The 25,821-nt window shown below is 40.9% G+C and overlaps 1 protein-coding gene across 1 annotated transcript in view; it reads left to right on the forward strand.

The window, feature by feature from the left end:
• The window catches only part of LOC139763960 (PDF receptor-like), a 464,711-nt gene that overhangs the window by 119,118 nt on the left and 319,772 nt on the right, over positions 1-25,821 (forward strand). The window contains exon 2 of the mRNA XM_071690441.1: positions 3,368-3,519. Coding sequence (XP_071546542.1) covers positions 3,368-3,519 — 152 coding nt within the window. The remainder of the gene's footprint in view (positions 1-3,367; positions 3,520-25,821) is intronic.

Below are 25,821 nucleotides of genomic sequence, written 5' to 3' on the forward strand. Positions count from 1 at the left end.
CAAAAAAAAAAAGAAAAAAAAAAATATATATATTTTTTTTTTTTTTTTTTTTATACTTTGTCGCTGTCTCCCGCGTCTGCGAGGTAGCGCAAGGAAACAGACGAAAGAAATGGCCCAACCCCCCCCCCCCCATACACATGTACATACACACGTCCACACACGCAAATATACATACCTACACAGCTTTCCATGGTTTACCCCAGACGCTTCACATGCCTTGCTTCAATCCACTGACAGCACGTCAACCCCTGTATACCACATGACTCCAATTCACTCTATTTCTTGCCCTCCTTTCACCCTCCTGCATGTTCAGGCCCCGATCACACAAAATCTTTTTCACTCCATCTTTCCACCTCCAATTTGGTCTCCCTCTTCTCCTCGTTCCCTCCACCTCCGACACATATATCCTCTTGGTCAATCTCTCCTCACTCATTCTCTCCATGTGCCCAAACCATTTCAAAACACCCTCTTCTGCTCTCTCAACCACGCTCTTTTTATTTCCACACATCTCTCTTACCCTTACGTTACTTACTCGATCAAACCACCTCACACCACACATTGTCCTCAAACATCTCATTTCCAGCACATCCATCCTCCTGCGCACATCTCTATCCATAGCCCACGCCTCGCAACCATACAACATTGTTGGAACCACTATTCCCTCAAACATACCCATTTTTGCTTTCCGAGATAATGTTCTCGACTTCCACACATTTTTCAAGGCTCCCAAAATTTTCGCCCCCTCCCCCACCCTATGATCCACTTCCGCTTCCATGGTTCCATCCGCTGACAGATCCACTCCCAGATATCTAAAACACTTCACTTCCTCCAGTTTTTCTCCATTCAAACTCACCTCCCAATTGACTTGACCCTCACCCCTACTGTACCTAATAACCTTGCTCTTATTCACATTTACTCTCAACTTTCTTCTTCCACACACTTTACCAAACTCAGTCACCAGCTTCTGCAGTTTCTCACATGAATCAGCCACCAGCGCTGTATCATCAGCGAACAACAACTGACTCACTTCCCAAGCTCTCTCATCCCCAACAGACTTCATACTTGCCCCTCTTTCCAGGACTCTTGCATTTACCTCCCTTACAACCCCATCCATAAACAAATTAAACAACCATGGAGACATCACACACCCCTGCCGCAAACCTACATTCACTGAGAACCAATCACTTTCCTCTCTTCCTACACGTACACATGCCTTACATCCTCGATAAAAACTTTTCACTGCTTCTAACAACTTGCCTCCCACACCATATATTCTTAATACCTTCCACAGAGCATCTCTATCAACTCTATCATATGCCTTCTCCAGATCCATAAATGCTACATACAAATCCATTTGCTTTTCTAAGTATTTCTCACATACATTCTTCAAAGCAAACACCTGATCCACACATCCTCTACCACTTCTGAAACCGCACTGCTCTTCCCCAATCTGATGCTCTGTACATGCCTTCACCCTCTCAATCAATACCCTCCCATATAATTTACCAGGAATACTCAACAAACTTATACCTCTGTAATTTGAGCACTCACTCTTATCCCCTTTGCCTTTGTACAATGGCGCATATATATATATATATATATATATATATATATATATATATATATATATATATATATATATATATATATATATATATATATATATATATATATATATATATTCTGTATCCTCTTTTTGCAAGTAAAAATACAGTGAGGTGAGGGTTTCCAGCCTCCCACTCCCGTCCCCTTAACTCGCCTTCTACGACACGCGGGGAATGCTTAGGAAGTATTCTTTCCCCCCCTATACTGGGGTCGACGTGCTATCAGTGAATTTTACCAGGGCATGTGAAGCGTCTGGGGTAAACCATGGAAAGTTTTGTGGGGCCTGGATGTGGAAAGGGAGCTGTGGTTTCGGTGCATTACACATGACAGCTAGAGACTGAGTGTTGTCTTTTCTTAACGCTACCTCGCGCGCGCGTTGAGGGAGGCGGGTGCTGTTTCATGTGTGGCGGGGTGGTGACGGGAATGGATGGGGGCAGCAAGTATGAGTTTGTACATTTGTATATGTATATGTCTGTGTATGTACTTGTATGATACGTTGAAATGTATAGGTATGTATATGTGCGCATGTGGGCGTTTATGTATATACATGTGTATGTGGATGGGTTGGGCCGTTCTTTCGTCTGTTTGATTGCGCTACCTCGCTAACGTGGGAGACAGCGGATGAGTATAATGAATCATTTCCTAAAAAAAAGATATATATATATATATATATATATATATATATATATATATATATATATATATATATATATATATATATATATATCTTTTTTTAGGAAATGATTCATTACACTCATCGCTGTCTCCCCGGGGATATATATATCCCTGGGGATAGGGGATTAAGAATACTTCCCACGTATTCCCTGCGTGTCGTAGAAGGCGACTAAAAGGGGAGGGAGCGGGGGGCTGGAAATCCTCCCCTCTTGTTTTTTTTTTAATTTTACAAAAGAAGGAACAGAGGGGGCCAGGTGAGGATATTCCAAAAAGGGCCCAGTCCTCTGTTCCTAACGCTACCTCGCTAACGCGGGAAATGGCGAATAGTTTAAAAGAAAGAAAGAAATATATATATATATATATATATATATATATATATATATATATATATATATATATATATATATATATATATTGGAAAGGATCACAATTTTGCGCGTGATCAAGATATTCCTATGAGTCCACGGGGAAAATGAAACACGAAAAGTTCCCAAGTGCACTTTCGTGTAATAATCACATCATCAGGGGAGACACAGGAGACGAATATAACAGTCAGTGATATACATCGAAGAGACGAAGCTAGGACGCCATTTGGTAAACATATATATACATATATATATATATATATATATATATATATATATATATATATATATATATATATATATATATATATATATATATATATATATATATATATATATATATATCTTTCTTTCTTTCTTTTAAACTATTCGCCATTTCCCGCGTTAGCGAGGTAGCGTTAAGAACAGAGGACTGGGCCTTTTTTTAGAATAACCTCACCTGGCCCTCTCTGTTCCTTCTTTTGGAAAAAAAAAAAAAAAAAAACCCATATGGAAGCATACTTCCATATAACATACGAACCTCTAAACCTCCACTTATTTATCTATCTAGTTATCTATTTACCTATTCATAAGCCACACACCCTCCTATCAAAGTTATATATGGAAGAAGAAACCTCATCATGTAATTTCCACGTTTATCCTAATGCTGTGGGAGGTGATGGTCGTCACCTTGTAATGAAAGAGACAGTGATAATATCTGTATCAATATGATTACTTTTCAGTATGGACGAGGAAGTGGCTCCCTCCTCGTTATCCTATGAGGAGGTTACCACCAGTGGGGTGACCTCGGCCGGGGGGCGCGACCACCTCCTCACTCTACCACCAGAGGGACAAAAATGCCTCGAGGATTTTCGGAACAATTTACCTCTTGACGGTAAGTTGCAGCATTTCGTTGTATAGAGAGATCTGCTCCTTAACCATACTCATTGGAGAAGACATGTTCCACCTTTTGTTCACAAATATGTCGAGTGATTCCTCATTAGGCAGCGTGTTGTCATAACCCAAGGGAGTGAACATAGCATATTGATCGCATAGTAAGGACTGAGGAGCTGTATAACCAATGCAAAGAGACAAGTTTGTTGACGAGTGAGTTTAACAGGAGAAAATTTGGAGAAACCGAAGTGTTTCAGACATCTGGAAGTGGACACGGTAACGCTTCTGTCTCCATGGAAGTGTTGATGAATCATAGGGTGGATGAGGGGGCGAAGATTCTGGGACTACTCAGGAAGATGTGGAAAGAGAGGTCGTTATCTAGGAGGGCGAGAATGGTTATGTTTGAAGATATAGTCGTCTTAACGATGTTGAATGAATGCGAGACATAGGCTATAGATGAGAATGTACCGAGGAGGATGCATGTGTAGGAAATTAAATGTTTGAGGACAATACGTGATGAGGAGGGCACATCGAATAAGTAATATAACTGGGTAAGTAAGAGGTTTGGTTTTAAAAAGGGTATCGGTGAGAGGGCTGAAGAAGGTGTGTTGAAGTGGTTTGGACATATGGCGAGCGTGAGTGAGGAAAGGTTGCCAAAGAGGATATAAGTGTCAGAGGAGACCGGATTGGAGATGAAAGATGGAGTGAAAAAGATTTTTAGTGCTCCAGGACTCAACATGCAGGTGTGTGAAAAAAAATATCTTTGAATCTTCTCTTTTGAATATACAGAGAACTGTAGCCTCAATGACGGTCTATACAAACTGGATAGTTTTGTCGTAGGCAAAATTTTTATCCAGATTCTTCCGGTCTTGTCCATATAATGAAATTCTATGACAGTGAAGTTGCCAGACCCAAACACACTACCTATTTCTCCTTTCTTCTCATCTTGGTTACATCCACACATATCCAGACACCCTAATAAGGGCCTTCCAGGAGGATGAGCACGCCCCGCGTGACTCCTGTTTCCCCTTTTATAAATTGAAATACCGGTGGGGGGTGGTTCCTGCCCCCTCTCCTGCCCCACTTAGTCGCCTTCTGCGACACGCGGGGAATAAGTGGGAAGGATTCTTCGTCCCTTATCACTGATGTTACCAATCTGGTGGCAGATTCGAGTGAGAAACTGCATAAGTTGGTGACTGAGTTTGGAAGTGTGTGAAAGGAGAGAGTTGAGAAGTAAATGTCATTTAAAGCAAGGATATTAGAATTAACAAGGTTGAGGAATAAGTTTGATAGAGAAAAGTTGGGGGATTTTGAGCGATCGGGACCTGAACAGAGTAAATTAGAACGACTTGGTATACCGGGGTCGTCATGCTGTTTATGGACTGAACCGGGGTATGTAACACGTCTGGCGTAAACCATGGAAAGATCTACAGGGCTTAGATGTGGATAGAGAGCTGTAGTTTCGGTGCATTAGACATGAGGGCTAGAGAAAGAGTGTGAACGGATATGACCTTTTTTTACATCTCTTTTCCTGGCGCTTCCTAACTGATGAAGGGGGGTGGCGATGCTGTTTCCTGTGGGGCGGGGTGGCACAAACAATGGATGAAGGCAAGCAAGTATGAATATGTAGGTGTGTATATATACATATATTTTTTTTTTTTTTTTTTTTTTTTTTTTTTTTTTTTATACTTTGTCGCTGTCTCCCGCGTTTGCGAGGTAGCGCGAGGAAACAGACGAAAGAAATGGCCCAACCCCCATACACACGTACATACACACGTCCACACACGCAAATATACATACCTACACAGCTTTCCATGGTTTACCCCAGACGCTTCACATGCCTTGATTCAATCCACTGACAGCACGTCAACCCCTGTATACCACATCGCTCCAATTCACTCTATTCCTTGCCCTCCTTTCACCCTCCTGCATGTTCAGGCCCCGATCACACAAAATCTTTTTCACTCCATCTTTCCACCTCCAATTTGGTCTCCCTCTTCTCCTCGTTCCCTCCACCTCCGACACATATATCCTCTTGGTCAATCTTTCCTCACTCATTCTCTCCATGTGCCCAAACCATTTCAAAACACCCTCTTCTGCTCTCTCAACCACGCTCTTTTTATTTCCACACATCTCTCTTACCCTTACGTTACTTACTCGATCAAACCACCTCACACCACACATTGTCCTCAAACATCTCATTTCCAGCACATCCATCCTCCTGCGCACAACTCTATCCATAGCCCACGCCTCGCAACCATACAACATTGTTGGAACCACTATTCCTTCAAACATACCCATTTTTGCTTTCCGAGATAATGTTCTCGACTTCCACACATTTTTCAAGGCTCCCAAAATTTTCGCCCCCTCCCCCACCCTATGATCCACTTCCGCTTCCATGGTTCCATCCGCTGACAGATCCACTCCCAGATATCTAAAACACTTCACTTCCTCCAGTTTTTCTCCATTCAAACTCACCTCCCAATTGACTTGACCCTCAACCCTACTGTACCTAATAACCTTGCTCTTATTCACATTTACTCTTAACTTTCTTCTTCCACACACTTTACCAAACTCAGTCACCAGCTTCTGCAGTTTCTCACATGAATCAGCCACCAGCGCTGTATCATCAGCGAACAACAACTGACTCACTTCCCAAGCTCTCTCATCCCCAACAGACTTCATACTTGCCCCTCTTTCCAGGACTCTTGCATTTACCTCCCTAACAACCCCATCCATAAACAAATTAAACAACCATGGAGACATCACACACCCCTGCCGCAAACCTACATTCACTGAGAACCAATCACTTTCCTCTCTTCCTACACGTACACATGCCTTACATCCTCGATAAAAACTTTTCACTGCTTCTAACAACTTGCCTCCCACACCATATATTCTTAATACCTTCCACAGAGCATCTCTATCAACTCTATCATATGCCTTCTCCAGATCCATAAATGCTACATACAAATCCATTTGCTTTTCTAAGTATTTCTCACATACATTCTTCAAAGCAAACACCTGATCCACACATCCTCTACCACTTCTGAAACCGCACTGCTCTTCCCCAATCTGATGCTCTGTACATGCCTTCACCCTCTCAATCAATACCCTCCCATATAGTTTACCAGGAATACTCAACAAACTTATACCTCTGTAATTTGAGCACTCACTCTTATCCCCTTTGCCTTTGTACAATGGCACTATGCACGCATTCCGCCAATCCTCAGGCACCTCACCATGAGTCATACATACATTAAATAACCTTACCAACCAGTCAGCAATACAGTCACCCCCTTTTTTAATAAATTCCACTGGGAGAAGTATAAAAGAAAGAGACAGGAGGTCAAGAGAAAGGTGCAAGAGGTGAAAAAAAGGGCAAATGAGAGTTGGGGTGAGAGACTATCAGTAAATTTTAGGGAGAATAAAAAGATGTTCTGGAAGGAGGTAAATAGGGTGCGTAAGACAAGGGAGCAAATGGGAACTTCAGTGAAGGGCGTAGATGGGGAGGTGATAACAAGTAGTGGTGATGTGAGAAGGAGATGGAATGAGTATTTTGAAGGTTTGTTGAATGTGTCTGATGACAGAGTGGCTGATATAGGGTGTTTTGGTCGAGGTGGTGTGCAAAGTGAGAGGGTTAGGGAAAATGATTTGGTAAACAGAGAAGAGGTAGTAAAAGCTTTGCGGAAGATGAAAGCCGGCAAGGCAGCAGGTTTGGATATACATATATATATATACATATATATATATATATATATATATATATATATATATATATATATATATATATATATATATATATTATATCTATTTTGCTTTGTCGTTGTCTCCCGCGTTAGCGAGGTAGCGCAAGCAAACAGACGAAAGAATGGCCCAACACACCCACATGCACATGTATATACAAACACGTCCACAAACGCAAATATACATACCTATACATCTCAACGTATATATATATATATATATATATATATATATATATATATATATATATATATATATATATATATATATATATATATATATATACATATATATATATATATATATATATATATATATATATATATATATATATATATTTTTTTTTTTTTTTTTTTTTTTTTTTTTTCTTTATACTTTGTCGCTGTCTCCCGCGTTTACGAGGTAGCGCAAGGAAACAGACGAAAGAAATGCCCCCCCCCCCCCATACACATGTATATACATACGTCCACACACGCAAATATACATACCTACACAGCTTTCCATGGTTTACCCCAGACGCTTCACATGCCTTGATTCAATCCACTGACAGCACGTCAACCCCGGTATACCACATCGCTCCAATTCACTCTATTCCTTGCCCTCCTTTCACCCTCCTGCATGTTCAGGCCCCGATCACACAAAATCTTTTTCACTCCATCTTTCCACCTCCAATTTGGTCTCCCTCTTCTCCTCGTTCCCTCCACCTCCGACACATATATCCTCTTGGTCAATCTTTCCTCACTCATTCTCTCCATGTGCCCAAACCACTTCAAAACACCCTCTTCTGCTCTCTCAACCACGCTCTTTTTATTTCCACACATCTCTCTTACCCTTACGTTACTCACTCGATCAAACCACCTCACACCACACATTGTCCTCAAACATCTCATTTCCAGCACATCCATCCTCCTGCGCACAACTCTATCCATAGCCCACGCCTCGCAACCATACAACATTGTTGGAACCACTATTCCTTCAAACATACCCATTTTTGCTTTCCGAGATAATGTTCTCGACTTCCACACATTCTTCAAGGCCCACAGAATTTTCGCCCCCTCCCCCACCCTATGATCCACTTCCGCTTCCATGGTTCCATCCGCTGCCAGATCCACTCCCAGATATCTAAAACACTTCACTTCCTCCAGTTTTTCTCCATTCAAACTCACCTCCCAATTGACTTGACCCTGAACCCTACTGTACCTAATAACCTTGCTCTTATTCACATTTACTCTTAACTTTCTTCTTCCACACACTTTACCAAACTCAGTCACCAGCTTCTGCAGTTTCTCACATGAATCAGCCACCAGCGCTGTATCATCAGCGAACAACAACTGACTCACTTCCCAAGCTCTCTCATCCCCAACAGACTTCATACTTGCCCCTCTTTCCAAAACTCTTGCATTTACCTCCCTAACAACCCCATCCATAAACATATATATTTTTATATTATATATTTTTTATTATACTTTGTCGCTGTCTCCCGCGTTTGCGAGGTATATATATATATATATATATATATATATATATATATATATATATATATATATATATATACGCAAACAGGCATATACATATATACACATGTACATAATTCATAATGTCTGCCTTAAGTCATTCCCATCGCAATCTCGCCACACATGAACTAACAACACCCTCCCCACTCATGTGTGCGAGGTAGCGCTAGGAAAAGACAACAAAGGTCCCAGTCGCTCACACTCAGTCTCTAGCTGTCATGTAATAATGCACAGAAACCACAGCTCCCTTTCCACATCCAGGCCCCACAGAACTTTCCATGGTTTACCCCAGACGCTTCACATGCCCTGGTTCGATCCGTTGACAGCACGTCGACCCGGTATACCACATCGTTCCAATTCACTCTATTCCTTGCACGCCTTTCACCCTCCTGCATGTTCAGGTCCCGATCACTCAAAATCTTTTTCACTCCATCTTTCCACCTCCAATTTGGTCTTCCACTTCTCCTCGTTCCCTCCACCACTGACACATATATCCTCTTTGTCAATTTTTCCTCACTCATTCTCTCGATGTGACCAAGCCATTTCAAAACACCCTCTTCTGCTCTCTCAACCACACTCTTTTTATTACCACACATCTCTCTTATCCTATGATTACTTACTCGATCAAACCACCTCACACCACATATTGTCCCTAAACATCTAATTTCCAGCACATCCACCCTCTTCCGCAAAACTCTATCCATAGCCCACGCCTCACAACTATACAACATTGTTGGAACCACTATTCCTTCAAACATACCCATTTTTGCTTCCCGAGGTAATGTTCTCGACTTCCATACGTTCTTCAACGCTCCCAGAACTTTCGCCTCCTCCCCCACCCTGTGATTCACTTCCGCTTCCATAGTTCCATCCACTGCCAAATCCACTCCGAGATATCTAAAACACTTCACTTCCTCCAGTTTTTCTCCATTCAAACTTACCTCAAAATTGACTTGGCCCTCAACCCAACTTTATCCAATAACCTTGCTCTTATTCACATTTACTCTCAACTTTCTTCTTTCACACACTTTACCAAATTCAGTCACCAGCATCTGCAGTTTCTCACACGAATCAGCCACCAGCGCTGAATCATCAGCGAACAACAACTGACTCACTTCCCAACCTCTCTCATCCACAACAGACTTCATACTTGCCGTTCTTTCCAAAACTATTGCATTCACCTCCCTAACATCCCCATCCTTAAACAAATTAAACAACCATGGAGACATCACACATCCCACCCGCAAACCTACATTCACTGAGGACCAATCACTTTCCTCTCTTCCTACACGTACACATGCCTTACATCCTCGAAAAAAACTTTTCACTGTTTCTAACAACTTACCTCCCACAACATATATTCTTAATACCTTCCACAGAGCATCTCTATCAACTCTATCAATTACCTTCTTTTGATCCATAAATGCTACATAAAATCCATTTGCTTTTCTAAGTATTTCTCACATACATTCTTCAAAGCAAACACCTGATCCACACATCCTCTACCACTTCTGAAACCACACTGCTCTTTCCCAATCTGATGCTCTGTACATGCCTTCACCCTCTCAGTCAAAACCCTTCAATAGAGTTTCCCAGGAATACTCAACAAACTTATACCTCTGTAATTTGAGCACTCACCTTTGTCCCCTTTGCCTTTGTACAATGGCACTATGCACGCATTCCGGCAATCCTCAGGCACCTCACCATTAATCATACATACATTAAATAACCTTACCAACCAGTCAACAATACAGTCACTCCCTTTTTTAATAAATTCCAATGCAATACCATCCAAACACGCTGCCTTGCCGGCTTTCATCTTCCGAAAAGCTTTTACTAACTCATCTCTGTTTACCAGATCATTTTCCCTAACCCTCTCACTTTGCACACCACCTCGATCAAAACACCCTATATCTGCCACTCTATCATCAAACACATTCAACAAACCTCCAAAACACCCACTCCATCTCCATCTCACATCACCAGTACTTGTTATCACCTCCCCATTAGCCCCCTTCACTGAATATATATATATATATAGGGGTGAGGGTCAAGTCAATTGGGAGGTGAGTTTGAATGGAGAAAAACTGGAGGAAGTGAAGTGTTTTAGATATCTGGGAGTGGATCTGTCAGCGGATGGAACCATGGAAGCGGAAGTGGATCATAGGGTGGGGGAGGGGGCGAAAATTCTGGGAGCCTTGAAAAATGTGTGGAAGTCGAGAACATTATCTCGGAAAGCAGAAATGGGTATGTTTGAGGGAATAGTGGTTCCAACAATGTAGTATGGTTGCGAGGCGTGGGCTATGGATAGAGATGTGCGCAGGAGGATGGATGTGCTGGAAATGAGATGTTTGAGGACAATGTGTGGTGTGAGGTGGTTTGATCGAGTAAGTAACGTAAGGGCAAGAGAGATGTGTGAAAATAAAAAGAGCGTGGTTGAGAGAGCAGAAGAGGGTGTTTTGAAATGGTTTGGGCACATGGAGAGAATGAGTGAGGAGAGATTGACCAAGAGGATATATGTGTCGGAGGTGGAGGGAACGAGGAGAAGAGGGAGACCAAATTGGAGGTGGAAAGATGGAGTGAAAAAGATTTTGTGTGATCGGGGCCTGAACATGCAGGAGGGTGAAAGGAGGGCAAGAAATAGAGTGAATTGGAGTCATGTGGTATACAGGGGTTGACGTGCTGTCAGTGGATTGAAGCAAGGCATGTGAAGCGTCTGGGGTAAACCATGGAAAGCTGTGTAGGTATGTATATTTGCGTGTGTGGACGTGTGTATGTACATGTGTATGGGGGGGGGGGGTTGGGCCATTTCTTTCGTCTGTTTCCTTGCGCTACCTCGCAAACGCGGGAGACAGCGACAAAGTATAAAAAAAAAAAAAAAAAAAAAAAAAAAATATATATATATATATATATATATATATATATATATATATATATATATATATATATATATATATATATATATATGTATACATTATATATATATATATATATATATATATATATATATATATATATATATATATATATATATATATATATATATATATATATATATATATATATATATACATATATATATATATATATATATATATATATATATATATATATATATATATATATATATATATATATATATATATATATATATATATATATATATATATATACATATATATACATATAAATATATATATATATATAGAAGGCAACTAAAAGGGGAGGGAGCGGGAGGCTGGAAATCCTCCCCTCTCGTTTTTTGTTAATTTTCCAAAAGAAGGAACAGAGGGGGGCCACGTGAGGATATTCCACAAAGGCCCAGTCTTCTGTTCTTAACGCTACGTCGCTAACGCGGGAAATGGCAAATAGTTTAAAAGAAAGAAAAAAGAAATATATATATATATATATATATATATATATATATATATATATATATATATATATATATATATATATATATATATATATATATATATATATATATATATATATATATATATATATATATATATATATTTTTTTTTTTTCCTTTGTCGCTGAAAGAAATGGCCCAACCCACCCACATACACATGTATATACATACGTCCACACACGCAAATATACATACCTACACAGCTTTCCATGGTTTACCCCAGACGCTTCACATGCCCTGATTCAATCCACTGACAGCACGTCAACCCCTGTATACCACATCGATCCAATTCACTCTATTCCTTGCCCTCCTTTCACCCTCCTGCATGTTCAGGCCCCGATCACACAAAATCTTTTTCACTCCATCTTTCCACCTCCAATTTGGTCTTCCACTTCTCCTCGTTCCCTCCACCTCCGACACATATATCCTCTTGGTCAAACTTTCCTCACTCATTCTCTCCATGTGCCCAAACCATTTCAAAACACCCTCTTCTGCTCTCTCAACCACGTTCTTTTTATTTCCACACATCTCTCTTACCCTCACGTTACTTACTCGATCAAACCACCTCACACCACACATTGTCCTCAAACATCTCATTTCCAGCACATCCATCCACCTGCGCACAACTCTATCCATAGCCAACGCCTCGCAACCATACAACATTGTTGGAACCACTATTCCTTCAAACATACCCATTTTTGCTTTCCGAGATAATGTTCTCGACTTCCACACATTCTTCGAGGCTCCCAGGATTTTCGCCCCCTCCCCCACCCTATGATCCACTTCCGCTTCCATGGTTCCATCCGCTGCCAGATCCACTCCCAGATATCTAAAACACTTTACTTCCTCCAGTTTTGCTCCATTCAAACTTACCTCCCAATTGACTTGACCCTCAACCCTACTGTACCTAATAACCTTGCTCTTATTCACATTTCTCTTAACTTTCTTCTTTCACACACTTTACCATACTCAGTCACCAGCTTCTGCAGTTTCTCACATGAATCAGCCATCAGCGCTGTATCATCAGCGAACAACAACTGACTCACTTCCCAAGCTCTCTCATCCGCAACAGACTTCATACTTGCCCCTCTTTCGAAAACTCTTGCATTCACCTCCCTGACATCCCCATCCATAAACAAATTAAACAACCATGGAGACATCACAAACCCCTGCCGCAAACCTACATTCACTGAGAATCAATCACTTTCCTCTCTTCCTACACGTACACATGCCTTACATCCTCGTTAAAAACTTTTCACTGCTTCTAACAACTTGCCTCCCACACCATATATTCTTAATACCTTCCACAGAGCATCTCTATCAACTCTATCATATGCCTTCTCCAGATCCATAAATGCTACATACAAATCCATTTGCTTTTCTAAGTATTTCTCACATACATTCTTCAAAGCAAACATCTGATCCACATATCCTCTACCACTTCTGAAACCACCCTGCTCTTCCCCAATCTGATGCTCTGTACATGCCTTCACCCTCTCAATCAATACCCTCCCATATAATTTACCAGGAATACTCAACAGACTTATACCTCTGTAATTTAAGCACTCACTCTTATCCCCTTTGCCTTTGTACAATATATATATATATATATATATATATATATATATATATATATATATATATATATATATATATATATATATATATATATATATATATATATATATATATATATATATATATATATATATATATATATATATATATATATATATATATATATATATATATATATATATATATATATAGGGGATAGGGGAGAAAGGATACTTCCCACGCATTCCTCACGTGTCGTAGAAAGCGACGTAGAAAGGCGTGCAAGGAATAGAGTGAATTGGGGGTCTGTGGGGTCTGGATGTGGAAAGGGAGCTGTGGTTTCGGTACATTATTACATGACAGCTAGAGACTGAATGTTAACGAATGGGCCTTTGTTGTCATTTCCTTGCGCTACCTCGTACACAGGAGGGGGGGGGGATGTTATTCCATGTGTGACGAGGTGGCGATGGGAATAAATAAAGGTAGACAGTATGAGTTATGTACATGTTTATATATGTAAATGTCTGTGTGTGTATATATATGTATACATTGAGATGTATAGGTATGTATATTTACGTGTGTGGACGTGTATGTATATACATGTGTATGTGGGTGGGTTGGGCCATTCTTTCGTCTGTTTCCTTGCGCTACCTCGCTAACGCGGGAGACAGCGACAAAGGAAAATAATAAGAATAATAATGATATTAGTAATAAGTTTAATAAGGTATATTTTTGATGAGTATTCCTGGTAAATTATATGGGAGGGTATTGATTGGGAGGGTGAAGGCATGTACAGAGCATCAGATTGGGAAGAGCAGTATGGTTTCAGAAGTGGTAGAGGATGTGTGGATCAGGTGTTTGCTTTGAAGAATGTATGTGAGAAATACTTAGAAAAACAAATGGATTTGTATGTAGCATATGTGGATCTGGAGAGGGCATATGATAGAGTTGATAGAGATGCTCTGTGGAAGGTACTAAGAATATATGGTGTGGGAGGCAAGTTGTTAGAAGCAGTGAAAAGGTTTTATCGAGGGTGCAAGGCATGTGTACGCGTAGGAAGAAAGGAAAGTGATTGGTTCTCAGTGAATGTAGGTTTGCGGGTGTGGTGTGTGATGTCTCCATGGTTGTTTAATTTGTTTATGGATGGGGTTGTTAGGGAGGTGAATGCAAGAGTTTTGGAGAGAGGGGCAAGTGTGCAGTCTGTTGGGGATGAGAGAGCTTGGGAAGTGAGTCAGTTGTTGTTCGCTGATGATACAGCGCTGGTGGTTGATTCATATGAGAGACTGCATATATATATATATATATATATATATATGTATATTTTGCTTTGTCGCTATCTCCTGCGTTAGCGAGGTAGCGCAAAGAAACAGACGAAAGAACGGCCAAACCCACCCATATACACATGTATATAAATACACGTCCACACACGCAAATATACATACCTATACATCTCAATGTATACATATATATATACACACACAGACATTTACATATATACACATGTACATAATTCATACTGTCTGCCTTTATTCATTCTTATCGCCAAATCGCCACATATGGAATAACAACCCCCTTCCCCCTCATGTGTCCGAGGTAGCGTTAGGAATAGACAACAAAAGCCCCATTCGTTCACACTCAGTCTCCAGCTGTCATTTAATAATGCACCGATACCACAGCTCCCTTTCCACATCCAGGCCCCACAGAACTTTCCACGGTTTACTCCAGACGGTTCACATGCCCTGGTTCAATCCATTGACAGCACGTCGATCCCGGTATACCACATCGTTCCAATTCACTCTATTCCTTGCACGCCTTTCACCCTCCTGTATGTTCAGGCCCCGATAACTCAAAATCATTTTCACTCCATCTTTCCACCTCCAATTTGGTCTCCCACTTCTCCTCGTTCCTTCCACCTCTGACACATATATCCTCTTGGTCAATTTTTCCTCACTCATTCTCTCGATGTGACCAAACCATTTCAAAACACCCTCTTCTGCTCCCTCAACCACGCTCTTTTTATTTCCACACATATCTCTTACCCTTACATTACTTACTAGATCAAACCACCTCACACCACATATTGTCCTCAAATATCTCATTTCCAGCACATCCACCCTCCGGCGCACAACTCTATCCATAGCCCATGCCTCGCAACCATACAACATTGTTGGAACCACTATTCCTTCAAACATACCCATTTATGCTTTCCGAGATAATGTTCTCGATTTCCAAACATTCATCAAGGCTCCCGGAGTTTTCACCCCCTCCCTCACCCTATGATTCACTTCGGCTTCCATGGTTCCATCCACTGCCAGATCCACTCCCACATATCTAAAACACTTTACTTCCTCCAGTTTTTCTCCATTCAAACTTACCTCGCAATTGACTTGACCCTCAACCCTACTGCACATAATAACTTTGCTCTTATTCACATTTACTCTCAACTTTCTTCTTTCACAACCTTTACCAAACTCAGTCACCAGCTTCTGCAGTTTTTCACATGAATCAGCCACCAGCGCTGTATCATCAGCGAACAACAACTGACTCACTTCCCAAGCTTTTTCATCTACAACAGACTGCAGACTTGCCCCTCTTTCCAAAACTCTTGCATTCACCTCTTTAACAACCCCATCCATAGACACATTAAACAACCATGGAGACAACACACACCTCTGCCGCAAACCTACATTCACTGAGAATCAATCACTTTCCTCTCGCCCTGTACGTGCACATGCCTTACATCCTCGATAAAAGTTTTAACTGCTTCTAACAACTTGCCTCCCACACCATATATTCTTAATACCTTCCAAATAGCATCTCTATAAAGATATATATATGCATAGAACATACAAACCTCCAACAGCCAGGATCGAACCTGGGACCCCTGTGCAAGAGGCAGGCATGCTAACCGCTAGGCTATGGGACTGTATAATAGGAAACAACTATTCGAAATACTGAGTACTCGAATACCCTTCGTCTCACAATGGTGAGCGACGGGGTCTATACTTGGTTGTTTCCGAAGAGACGCATATAGCCAGCTGATAGCGTTTTACCGAACGTAACTGTACAACGCGGAGGTATATGAATACGAATAAAGTGCATATGAACGCGCACCTTCATAGAACATACAAACCTCCAACAGCCAGGACCGAACCTGGGACCCCTGTGCAAGAGGCAGGCATGTAACCGCTAGGCTATGGGACTGTATAATAGGAAACAACTATTCGAAATACTGAGTTAGCGGTTTCAAACTTACCTCCCAATTGACTTGACCATCAACCCTACCATACGTAATAACCTTGCTCTTATTCACATTTACTCTTAACTTTCTTCTTTCACACACTTTATCAAACTCAGTCACCAGCTTCTGCAGTTTCTCACATGAATCAGCCACCAGCGCTGTATCATCAGCGAACAACAACTGACTCACTTCCCAAGCTCTCTCATACATAACAGACCTTATTTTTGCCCCTCTTTCCAAAACTCTTGCATTCACCTCCCTAACAACCACATCCATAAACAAATTAAACAACCAGGGAGACATCACACACCCCTGTCGCAAACCTACATTCACTGAGAACCAATCACTTTCCTCTCTTCATACACGTACACATGCCTTACATCCTCGATAAAAACTTTTCACTGCTTCTAACAACTTGCCTCCCACACCATATATTCTTAATACCTTCCACAGAGCAACTTTATCAACTCTGTCATATGCCTTCTCCAGATCCATAAATGCTACATACAAATCCATTTGCTTTTCTAAGTATTTCTCACATACATTCTTCAAAGCAAAGACCTGATCCACACATCCTCTACCACTTCTGAAACCACACTGCTCTTCCCCAATCTGATGCTCTGTACATGCCTTCACCCTCTCAATCAATACCCTCCCATATAATTTACCAGGAATACTCAACAAACTTATACCTCTGTAATTTGAGCACTCACTCTTATCCCCTTTGCCTTTGTACAATGGCACTATGCACGCATTCCGCCAATCCTCAGGCACCTCACCATGAGTCATACATACATCAAATAACCTTACCAACCAGTCAACAATACAGTCACCCCCTTTCTTAATAAATTCCACTGCAATACCATCCAAACCTGCTGCCTTGCCGGCTTTCATCTTCCGCAAAGCTTTTACTGCCTCTTCTCTGTTTACCAAATCATTTTCCCTAACCCTCTCACTTTGCACACCACCTCGACCAAGACACCCTATATCTGCCACTCCATTATCAAACACATTCAAGAAACCTTCAAAATACTCACTCCTCCTCCACACATCACCACTACTTGTTATCACCTCCCCGATTAATATGGGTAAAACTGAAAGTTGATGGAGAGAGATGGGTGATCATTGGTGCATATGCACCTGGGCATGAGAAGAAAGATCATGAGAGGCAAGTGTTTTGGGAGCAGCTGAATAAGTGTGTTAGTGGTTTTGATGCACAAGACCGGGTTATAGTGATGGGTGATTTGAATGCAAAGGTGAGTAATGTGGCAGTTAAGGGAATAATTGTTATACATGGGGTGTTCAGTGTTGTAAATGGAAATGGTGAAGAGCTTGTAGATTTATGTGCTGAAAAAGGACTGGTGATTGGGAATACCTGGTTTAAAAAGCGAGATATATATAAGTATACGTATGTAAGTAGGAGAGATGGCCATAGAGCGTTATTGGATTACGTGTTAATTGACAGGCGTGCAAAAGAGAGACTTTTGGATGTAAATGTGCTGAGAGGTGCAACTGGAGTGATGTCTGATCATTATCTTGTGGAGGCTAAGGTGAAGATTTGTATGGGTTTTCAGAAAAGAAGAGTGAATGTTGGGGTGAAGAGGGTGGTGAGAGTAAGTGAGCTTGGGAAGGAAACTTGTGTGAGGAAGTACCAGGAGAGACAGTACAAAATGGAAAAAGGTGAGAACAATGGAAGTAAGGGGAGTGGGGGAGGAATGGGATGTATTTAGGGAAGCAGTGATGGATTGCGCAAAAGATGCTTGTGGCATGAGAAGAGTGGGAGGTGGGTTGACTAGAAAGGGTAGTGAGTGGTGGGATGAAGAAGTAAGATTATTAGTGAAAGAGAAGAGAGAGGCATTTGGACGATTTTTGCAGGGTAAATTGCAATTGAGTGGCAGATGTATAAAAGAAAGAGACAGGAGGTCAAGAGAAAGGTGCAAGAGGTGAAAAAGAGGGCATATGAGAGTTGGGGTGAGAGAGTATCATTAAATTTTAGGGAGAATAAGAGATGTTCTGGAAAGAGGTAAATAAAGTGCGTAAGACAAGGGAGCAAATGGGAACTTCAGTGAAGGGCGCACATGGGGAGGTGATAACAAGTAGTGGTGATGTGAGAAGATGGAGTGAGGATTTTGAAGGTATGTTGAATGTGTTTGATGATAGAGTGGCAGATATAGGGTGTTTTCGTCGAGTTGGTGTGCAAAGTGAGAGGGTTAGGGAAAATGATTTGGTAAACAGAGAAGAGGTAGTGAAAGCTTTGCGGAAGATGAAAGCCGCCAAGGCAGCAGGTTTGGATGGTATTGCAGTGGAATTTATTAAAAAAGGGGGTGACTGTATTGTTGACTGGTTGGTAAGGTTATCTAATGTATGTTTGACTCATGGTGAGGTACTGAGGATTGGCGGAATGCGTTCATAGTGCCATTGTACAAAGGCAAAGGGGATAAGAGTGAGTGCTCAAATTACAGAGGTATAAGTTTGTTGAGTATTCCTAGTAAATTATATGGGAGGGTATTGATTGAGAGGGTGAAGGCATGTACAGAGCATGAGATTGGGGAAGAGCAGTGTGGTTTCAGAAGTGGTAGAGGATGTGTGGATCAGGTGTTTGCTTTGAAGAATGTATGTGAGAAATACTTAGAAAAGCAAATGGATTTGTATGTAGCATTTATGGATCTGGAGAAGGCATATGATAGAGTTGACAGAGATGCTCTGTGGAAGGTATTAAGAATATATGGTGTGGGAGGAAAGTTGTTAGAAGCAGTGAAAAGTTTTTATCGAGGATGTAAGGCATGTGTACGTGTATGAAGAGAGGAAAGTGATTAGTTCTCAGTGAATGTAGGTTTGCGGCAGGGGTTTGTGATGTCTCCATGGTTGTTTAATTTGTTTATGGATGGGGTTGTTAGGGAGGTGAATGCAAGAGTTTTGGAAAGAGGGGCAAAAATAAAGTCTGTTGTGGATGAGAGAACTTGGGAAGTGAGTCAGTCGTTGTTCGCTGATGATACAGCGCTGGTGGCTAATGCATGTGAGAAACTGCAGAAGCTGGTGACTGAATTTGGTAAAGTGTGTGAAAGAAGAAAGTTAAGAGTAAATGTGAATAAGAACAAGGTTATTAGGCACAGTAGGGTTGAGGGTCAAGTCAATTTTGAGGTTAGTTTGAATGGAGAAAAACTGGAGGAAGTAAAGTGTTTTAGATATCTGGGAGCGGATCTGGCAGCGGATGGAACCATGGAAGTGGAAGTGGATCATAGGGTGGGGGAGGGGGCGAAAATCCTGGGAGCCTTGAAGAATGTGTGGAAGTCGAGAACATCATCTCGAAAAGCAAAAATGGGTATGTTTGAAGGAATAGTGGTTCCAACAATGTTGTATGGTTGCGAGGCGTGGACTATGGATAGAGTTGTGCGCCGGAGGGTGGATGTGCTGGAAATGAGATGTTTGAGGACAATGTGTGGTGTGAGGTGGTTTGATCGAGTAAGTAACGTAAGGGTAAGAGAGAGTTGTGGAAATAAAAAGAGCGTGGTTGAGAGAGCAGAAGAGGGTGTTTTGAAATGGTTTGGGCACATGGAGAGAATGAGTGAGGAAAGATTGACCAAGAGGATATATGTGTTGGGGGTGGAGGGAACGAGGAGAAGTGGGAGACCAAATTGGAGGTGGAAAGATGGAGTGAAAAAGATTTTGTGTGATCGGGGCCTGAACATGCAGGAGGGTGAAAGGAGGACAAGGAATAGAGTGAATTGGATCGATGTGGTATACCGGGATTGACGTGCTGTCAGTGGATTGAATCAGGGCATGTGAAGCGTCTGGGGTGAACCATGGAAAGCTGTGTATGTATGTATATTTGCGTGTGTGGACGTGTATGTATATACATGTTTATGGGGGTGGGTTGGGCCATTTCTTTCGTCTGTTTCTTTGCGCTACCTCGCAAACGCGGGAGACAGCGGCAAAAAAAAAGAAAAAAAAAAAAAATATATATATATATATATATATATATATATATATATATTTTTTTTTTTTTTTCTTTTTTTATATTCCAAAGGAGGGAACGGAGAGGGGGGCCAGGTGGGGATGTTCCCTCAGGGGCCCGGTCCTCTGCTCTTAGCGCTGCCTCGCTATCGCGGGAAGTGGCGAATAGTATGAAAAAAAAAAAAAAAAATATATATATATATATATATATATATATATATATATATATATATATATATATATATATATATATATATATGTTATCCCTGGGGATAGGGGAGAAAGAATACTTCCCACGTATTCCCTGCGTGTCGTAGAAGGCGACTAAAAGGGAAGGGAGCGGGGGGCTGGAAATCCTCCCCTCTCATTTTTCTTTTTTTTTTTTTTTCCAAAAGACGTAACAGAGAGGTGGGTCAGGTGAGAATATTCCCTCAAAGGCCCAGTCCTCTGTTCTTAACGCTACCTCGCTATCGCGGGAAATGGCGAATAGTATGAAGGAAAGGAAAGGATATATATATATATATATATATATAAAGGATATATATATATATATATATATATATATATATATATATATATATATATATATATATATATATATATATATACATATATATATATATATATATATATATATATATATATATATATATATGTATATAAATATATATGAGAAACTGCAGAAGCTGGTGACTGAGTTTGGTAAAGTGTGTGAAAGAAGAAAGTTAAGAGTAAATGTGAATAAGAGCAAGGTTATTAGGCACAGTAGGGTTGAGGGTCAAGTCAATTGGGAGGTGAGTTTGAATCGAGAAAAACTGGAGGAAGTGAAGTGTTTTAGATATCTGGGAGTGGATCTGGCAGCGGATGGAACCATGGAAGCGGAAGTGGATCATAGGGTGGGGGAGGGGGCGAAAATTCTGGGAGCCTTGAAGAATGTGTGGAAGTCGAGAACATTATCTCGGAAAGCAAAAATGGGTATGTTTGAAGGAATAGTGGTTCCAACAATGTTGTATGGTTGCGAGGCGTGGGCTATGGATAGAGTTGTGTGCAGGAAGATGGATGTGCTGGAAATGAGATGTTTGAGGACAATGTGTGGTGTGAGGTGGTTTGATCGAGTAAGTAACGTAAGGGTAAGAGAGATGTGTGGAAATAAAAAGAGCGTGGTTGAGAGAGCAGAAGAGGGTATTTTGAAATGGTTTGGGCACATGGAGAGAATGAGTGAGGAAAGATTGACCAAGAGGATATATGTGTCGGAGGTGGAGGGAACGAGGAGAAGAGGGAGACCAAATTGGATGTGGAAAGATGGAGTGAAAAAGATTTTGTGTGATCGGGGCCTGAACATGCAGGAGGGTGAAAGGAGGGCAAGGAATAGAGTGAATTGGAGCGATGTGGTATACCGGGGTTGACGTGCTGTCAGTGGATTGAATCAAGGCATGTGAAACGTCTGGGGTAAACCATGGAAAGCTGTGTAGGTATGTATATTTGCGTGTGTGGACGTATGTATATACATGTGTATGGGGGTGGGTTGGGCCATTTCTTTCGTCTGTTTCCTTGCGCTACCTCGCACACGCGTGAGACAGCGACAAAGCAAAAAAAAAAAGAAAAAAAAGAAAAAAAAAATATATATATATATATATATATATATATATATATATATATATATATATATATATATATATATATATATATATATATATATATATATATATATATATATATATATTTCTCCCCTATCCCTGGGGATAGGGGAGAAAGAATACTTCCCACGTATTCCCTGCGTTTCGTAGAAGGTGACTAAAAGGGGAGGGAGTTGGGGCTGGAAGTCCTCCCCTCTCGTTTTTTTTTAATTTTCCAAAAGAGGGAACAGAGAATGAGGCCAGGTGAGGATATTTCCTCAGAGGCCCAGTCCCCTGTTCTTAACGCTACCTTGCTAACGCGGGAAATGGCGAATAGTATGAAAAAGAAAGCTATATTTGTTTTATTTTGCTTTGTCGCTGTCTCCCGCGTTTGCGAGGTAGCGCAAGGAAACAGACGAAAGAAATGGCCCAACCCACCCCAATACACATGTATATACACACACGTCCAAAAAACGCAAATATACATACCTATACATCTCAATGTACACATATATATACACACACAGACACATACATATATACCCATGCACACAATTCACACTGCCTGCCTTTATTCATTTCCATCGCCACCTCGCCACACATGGAATACCATGCCCCTCCCCACTCATGTATGCAGGGTAGCGCTCGGAAAAGACAACAAAGGCCTCATTCGTTCACACTTAGTCTCTAGCTGTTATGCAATAATGCCCGAAACCACAGCTCTCTTTCCACATCCAGGCCCAACAGAGCTCTCCATGGTTTACCCAAGACGCTTCATATGCCCTGATTCAATCCACTGACAGCACCTCAACCCCGGTATACCACATCGATCCAATTCACTCTATTCCTTGCACGCCTTTCACCCTCATGCATGTTCAGGCCCCAATCACTCAAAATCTTTTTCACTCCATCTCTCCACCTCCAATTTGGTCTCCACTTCTCCTCGTTCCCTCCACCTCCGACACATATATCCTCTTGGTCAATCTTTCCTCACTCATTCTCTCCATGTGCCCAAACCATTTCAAAACACCCTCTTCTGCTCTCTCAAACACGCTCTTTTTATTTCCACACATCTCTCTTACCCTTACATTACTTACTCGATCAAACGACCTCACACCACACATTGTCCTCAAACATCTCATTTCCAGCACATCCACCCTCCTGCGCACAACTCTATCCATAGCCCACGCCTCGCAACCATACAACATTGTTGGAACCACTATTCCTTCAAACATACCCATTTTTGCTTTGCGAGATAATGTTTTCGACTTCCATACATTCTTCAAGTCTCCCAGGATTTTCGCCCCCTCCCCCGCCAATGATTCACTTCCGCTTCCATGGTTCCATCCGCTGCCAGATCCACTCCCAGATATCTAAAACACTTTACTTCCTCCAGTTTTTCTCCATTCAAACTTACCTCCCAGTTGACTTGCCCCTCAACCCTACTGTACCTAATAACCTTGCTCTTATTCACATTTACTCTTAACTTTCTTCTTTCACACACTTTACCAAACTCAGTCACCAGCTTCTGCAGTTTCTCACATGAATCACCACCAGCGCTGTATCATCAGCGAACAACAACTGACTCACTTCCCAAGCTCTCTCATCCACAACAGACTTCATTTTTGCCCCTCTTTCCAAAACTCTTGCATTCACCTCCCTAACAACCACATCCATAAACAAATTAAACAACCATGGAGACATCACACACCCCTGCCGCAAACCTACATTCACTGAGAACCAATCACCTTCCTCTCTTCCTACACGTACGCATGCCTTACATCCTCGATAAAAACTTTTCACTGTTTCTAACAACTTGCCACCCACACCATATATTCTTTATACCTTCCACAGCGCATCTCTATCAACTCTATCATATGCCTTCTCCAGATCCATAAATGCTACATACAAATCCATTTGCTTTTCTAAGTATTTCTCACATACATTCTTCAAAGCAAACACCTGATCCACACATCCGCAACCACTTCTGAAACCACACTGCTCTTCCCCAATCTGATGCTCTGTACATGCCTTCACCCTCTCAATCAATAACCTCCCATATGATTTACAAGGAATACTCAACAAACTTATACCTCTGTAATTTGAGCACTCACTCTTAACCCCTTTGCCTTTGTACAATGTCACTATGCACACATTCCGCCAGTCCTCAGGCACTTCACCATGAGTCATACATACATTAGATAACCTTACCAACCAGTCAATAATACAGTCACCCCCTTTTTTGATAAAATCCACTGCAATACCATCCAAACCTGCTGCCTTGCCGGCTTTCATCTTCCGCAAAGCTTTTACTACCTCTTCTTTGTTTACCAAATCATTTTCCCCAACCCTATCACTTTGCACACCAACTTGACCAAGACACCCTATATCTGCCACTCTATCATCAAACACATTCAGCAAACCTTCAAAATGCTCACTCCATCTCCTTCTCACATCACCACTACTTGTTATCACCTCCCCATTTGCGCCCTTCACTGAAGTTCCCATTTGCTCCCTTGTCTTACGCACTTTATTTACCTCCTTCCAGAACATATTTTTATTCTCCCTAAAACTTAATCACATTATCACACCCCATCTCTCAGTTGCCCTTTTTTTCACCTCTTGCACCTTTCTCTTGACCTCCTGCCTCTTTCTTTTATACATCTCCCACTCAATTGCATTTTTTCCCCGCAAAAATCGTCCAAATGCCTCTCTCTTCTCTTTCACTAATAATCTTACTTCTTCATCCACCACTCACTACTCTTTCTAATCAACCCACCTCCCACTCTTCTAATGCCACAAGCATCTTTTGCTCAATCCATCACTGATTCCCTAAATACATCCCATTCCTCCCCCAATCCCCTTACTTCCATTGTTCTCACCTTTTACCATTCTGTAATCGGTCTCTCCTGGTACTTCCTCACACAAGTCTCCTTCCCAAGCTCACTTACTCTCACCACCCTCTTCACCCCAACATTCATATATATATATATATATATATATATATATATATATATATATATATATATATATATATATATATATATATATATATATATATATATATATATATATATATATATATATATATATATATATATATGTATATATATATATATATATATATATATATATATATATATATATATATATATATATATATATATATATATATATATATATATATATGCATATATATATATATATATATATATATATATATATATATATATATATATATATATATATAAAACCCCTT

This window comes from Panulirus ornatus, chromosome 48 (genome assembly GCF_036320965.1).
Source record: "Panulirus ornatus isolate Po-2019 chromosome 48, ASM3632096v1, whole genome shotgun sequence".
In the NCBI taxonomy this organism is placed as follows: Eukaryota; Metazoa; Arthropoda; class Malacostraca; order Decapoda; family Palinuridae; genus Panulirus; species Panulirus ornatus.